The following is a 4,727-nucleotide window of genomic DNA, read 5'->3' on the forward strand; positions in this document are numbered from 1 at the left end:
ACACAAGCATCCAAAAATACATAAACCCACAATATTTTTAACACAAATCAAGCTGTCTCGTTCACTTTCAATTTCCCAATCTATGTTCCTATTGTTATTTATTTTATTGCACACTTCGGAGAGCTTCGTCCATTGAAAATTCTCCGGACGATATTAACACTGGGTACTGGCGCACCTTCTCCCTCCAGAACGCCGCTATTTCATAGGGTTCCGCGTCGCTCACATTATTGGAATCGACAACATCACATCTCTGCCAGTCGTTCATCGGCGTGCTGTCTGCCTGTTGGACGTAAATAATCTCCCACGACATGTCTTGGGATGATTCCTCCCAACCATTAAAATATGCCGCCAGGCACTCAGTGAACTGCCTCACAGTGCTGGCGGTGGTGTGGTGTCCACCCGCCGCAGACATCCGCAGCTCAACCATAGTCATTGGATTGGACACCAAGAAAAAAAAGGCGTCCACCAGCGGAAGGTTTGCGACCGCCGGTTTGTACAGCACCCCGTACTTTATTTTACGGATCGTTTTTTCATATTCACTCGGCAGCAAACCTTCATCTCCCTTGGGATGCAATTCAGGGGCCAACTTCAAGACGCAGGGCTTTGCTTGACGTCCTGTTGGTGGCTCAAACTCCGTGAGTTTCGTCCCTATTGTCTTGACAAAGGCACTCTCCGTGCACAATTTCAAAGCAAACCATCCAAAAAATATTGGCAAAATATTATCCTTCGACGCCAACATCAGCCTCAAAAAGCCATCTTATTCTGTTGCACTTGGGAAGCGTTCCAATGCCCGTTCCTCGAGGCAATCAGATATCGGTGCATTGAAAAGGCTCTCGCCGCCTTCGTATATTTCCCGAACAACTTTCACAGGCTTGTGAGACGGATCCTCAGAATACCGTGGCGACTCACCTCCCCGTGGAAAGTACTCTTTCACAGTTACCTCGTTGATCGATTGCAATGCAAACCTCACCGCTTCACAGCGTTCCGTAAACGCCTCCTCATCAGAGACGTGACGTGGAATCGGTCACAAAAGATACATGTGTTTTTCGACCTCTTCCAGTATTCCGCTTGTTTCTCTTTGGTCTCATCACGCGTTATCCAGGCACACATCGCCTTCACATCCATCTCGTCGGGGCACTTCACGATGATTCGCGCGGCTCGTAGTTGCTTCGCCCACCCATCACAGTTGTTACCTTTGGGAATGACACCGCAATCATGCCCCTTCCGGAAGTGGGCGCAAAATGTCTCGGTGGCGGCATTCCCTCCTTTGCCACATCGTAGATAATATACGCATTCCTCCCATGGCCCCCTCAGACTTCTCAACTCAGAGATGCACATGTCCTCATCGCCGTATCTTGTCACCGCTCTGGTGGTCTTGTCAAACACGCACGCATCTCCTCCACCAAAACAGTGGACAACTACTTGGAGTTTCTCGACATCGCAGTGCAGCAGTTGGTAGAGGAGGTACGAGCCGACAGCCACCGATTTCCCGATCCCGGGCGTCCCAATCAGCACACGTCGCTTGGGCGTAAAGTCGGTACCACCGTGAGGGCTGAGCCACGCGGTTAGATCGCCCTTGACGATCTGCCACACTCGACCCACCCCACAGTTTACAAAAACGTCCTTGGAAAGATCCTGCATCGTATTCCGCGAGTACGGCCATCCCTTGTCCGAGGTGAGCACCATCAACACGGGAGGTGCCGCACCGGATTGCTGCACAGCGTCATTCTTTTCGATAGCGTCGTCAGCTTTATTGTACGTCCATGACTGTTCTGGCTTCCCCTCATGCACCCCCATTCCCATCCCCGTTTTCTTTCGCTCCACGCCGTCCGGAAGTTCCACCGCATGGCTCCGCCTCGCATTGTGCACAGACTCGTAGCATCCCTCCAGTTTCTCCGGTGCGCTCGTCGTCGTTGGGTTCCTCGCCTCCCCGGCAGCCGCATCCAAAAAATGTTTATTGGAGTTATGAACAGCTGCTTTTGCCTCCGCAGCAGCTAATGACCACCCCGGTGGATTGTTGACACCCTTATCGCATAGCTTGCGTATATCCTCATCGAAGATCGCTTCACCCTTCACAGCTCGCTTCATACTCAAATAACGATCCGATGCCTGTATTTCGTTCAACGCTCCTTTATCGTGGATATACTTCGTGGGGTCCTTGAAAAACTCCTCCAGCAAGACATCCCGATTGGTGTCCACAACGCCCCTGCCGTCCAGTTCTCTTGTAAGATAGTCGCTCAGCTTCATTTCATTGACGCGAACTCTTCCTTTAAACAGTACACCATCGATATTAGTGGAAATGGTAAATTTCATTTCTTGCGTTCGTCTTAGCCTTCCCTCTGCCTCCCGCCTCGCTTCCGTCAGTACCTGCGTGAGTACTCCGTTTGGTATTCCCCTTGCAAGAGGAGTGATTGTATGATTTTCTTTCATAGTCCCTACGTTGCCCGAGAGAGAACACACCTTCGTGAAGCGGCTTAGTAATGGCCTCCAGCGCTTGGTGCGCAGTTAAGTTAAGAATTTCTTCAAGAAGCCGCTGGTCTTGTACGCAATCATCCGGCTCCTGAAAAACACCTCCATCGTCACATTGTAGTCTTTCATCAACGGCCGCCCTGCCGCCAACATAATTCCAAAGGAAATCACTCAGCCTCATGTTGGTGCTGCTAGTGTTTTCCTCCTGCAGGATTTCCTCTACGGTGCTGCTTATGGTCCACCGCGGCCACACTTTACTCCCCGCCACACGTCGAGCTGCAGCGTCGGAACCATCACAAGAGCCACGGCGAGGTGCCACCACAACACCCGTGCGGTGAAGCATCCCAGTCGCACCGCCCAACTGCGGCCAGCAGGTGCCGCTGGCTCCAAAGGACACTCACGGCTGCTTCGTCCCGCAGTCCCAACGGCGTTAGGCGTGGCACTCGCACGGCTCGGTGGTCGGTGCGCCATGCAGCCGCACTGCAACTCCTGTCGGTGAAGCAGTCGAGGCCCACCGCCCCCGAAGCAACGCGAGGCGTGCAACCAACCCCAACACACCGCCACACTATCGCCCTTTTTTATTTTGTTTTATCCACGTTGTCTGTCGCTTTGCCCCATCACCGACACAAAAAATAAGTGCACACCTTCACAAAAGAAAAATAAGGGAGGCACGATCCCACCGTCCCGCCGAGAATCAACACTCCCCTCCACCCACCACCATTGCCGCACAGGAAACCGCAGTCACATCGCAGAGGAAGCACCACAATGTGCACCACACCATCGTGCAGTGAACGATGGGCGAGACGCAGCCATGCATCGCCCCGCTCCATTTTACCACCAATCAGGTTTTGCGTGCCCGCAAAAAGTAGCAAACAGAATCAGAGTGCACACAAACCCAACCACCCCCTCACTCGCTGAAGCACATTATTCGCATGGAGTGACAACATTTGAGGACAAACCAGCAGTAACAGAAGACATGGAATTTCCCTGCCAACCCCGCAAAGAGACGCAACAACTCTGCGGAGTCAAAGTGGCAGCCCCGCGGTGTTGCCCGCAGTTCACATGGCGGGAAGAATTCCACGCACGCATATTTCCGGACACCTCGCTGTCTGAGTGCCCAACAGAACATGTGAAAAAAATACCTGCGCGCAAGATGCAATTAAATACGTGAAAAGTCGGCCTGCTTTCTCCGATGGCGTTGGCGAGCAGTCCCACACAATCCAATCAAGGTGGCACGCCGGACAGAATGGCGTCCGTCAATCAATAAAAAATGCGACACTGAAAATGAGCAGAGAAGAGGTGGCGCATGCGATTGTCAGTGACAACCGTAAGCAATCCCGCCAGCACCAACTGAGATGCCGAGGAGCACGTTTGTGTAGAACTGGCCGTCAGGCAGAGAGGACAAATAAAACAAAAGGGCAGCAAACCCTCTCGTTCAATGTCTCCTGACCGCGACACCAGAATCAAAATACCATGGACGATAAGAGCGGCAACGCCTTCCCCAAAACATCTTGTCAAGAAGCCGCAGGATCTCAGGAAGAGAAGAAGGCAGCGGCGGCAGCCACAGCGGGGAAGGCAATAAAACGACTGGCAGGCACCTTCACGTCGACGCGCACACCACATCCGAGTGGGCTGGGAGCACTGATCGAACCGCTCGGAAACACACGCATCAAATCCGCAAAACAAAGTCGCAGTGAATCGACAGGAACCCCCCGCCCAAAACAAATTTAAAAAGCAGCGTTTTTCAAGGGGGATCCGCTTTTCCGACGGCGGCACGGACGCCTCGCAGGAATTTCTTGCAAATCTCCCCTCGCAGGTCCGCAAGAAAACGCAGCGGAATATAAAGAGAGCGCAACAACGCAAAAAAATAATCCTCCTAACCGACCAGGTGGCAGGCCGCCCTCGCGCAAGTGGACAAAACACAACTTCACTCCGGTCTTGTCGTGGTGTTCGTCTCGCAACATTTTTTTCATTTTCTTCGCAGTGCACATCCCCCCCACACACACACACATCAGTTGTTCGGGCCATGTTCCTGCAGCCAAACATCGCGCTGCTGGATCCCGCGGCACAGTCCTCGGCACAGAAGTGAGGGGAGGAAGAGGGACCGCAGAAGGTGCGAGCAAATCCGAATTCGGTGGCGGTCGCTGCAGTGAGGATTGACGTCCCACGCGGTGTCCCTTTTCTAGGTCCGGCCCTCACCGTGCCATGCCCTCAGCGTGCGGTGTGCCGGCCGCTCCGAACATCCACACGTGCTTGCG

At 53.2% G+C, this 4,727-nt stretch overlaps 1 protein-coding gene and 1 pseudogene across 1 annotated transcript, besides 1 other annotated feature; both read right to left on the bottom strand.

The window, feature by feature from the left end:
- Positions 1-4,727: part of a sequence feature (areas not merged during assembly with more than two copies in the genome that could not be assigned to a particular haplotype) that runs on past the window's edge.
- On the bottom strand, positions 73-2,940 carry Tc00.1047053509363.20 (annotated as a pseudogene).
- Tc00.1047053509363.31 (uncharacterized protein) lies at positions 3,730-4,515 on the bottom strand (the record flags this gene model as incomplete). Its single annotated transcript, XM_799097.1, has 1 exon — positions 3,730-4,515. One exon carries the CDS (start codon positions 4,513-4,515, stop codon positions 3,730-3,732), a length of 786 nt encoding a protein of 261 aa, XP_804190.1.

The sequence above is a fragment of the Trypanosoma cruzi genome, genomic scaffold (assembly GCF_000209065.1).
Source record: "Trypanosoma cruzi strain CL Brener 1047053513345 genomic scaffold, whole genome shotgun sequence".
NCBI lineage: Eukaryota > Euglenozoa > Kinetoplastea > Trypanosomatida > Trypanosomatidae > Trypanosoma > Trypanosoma cruzi.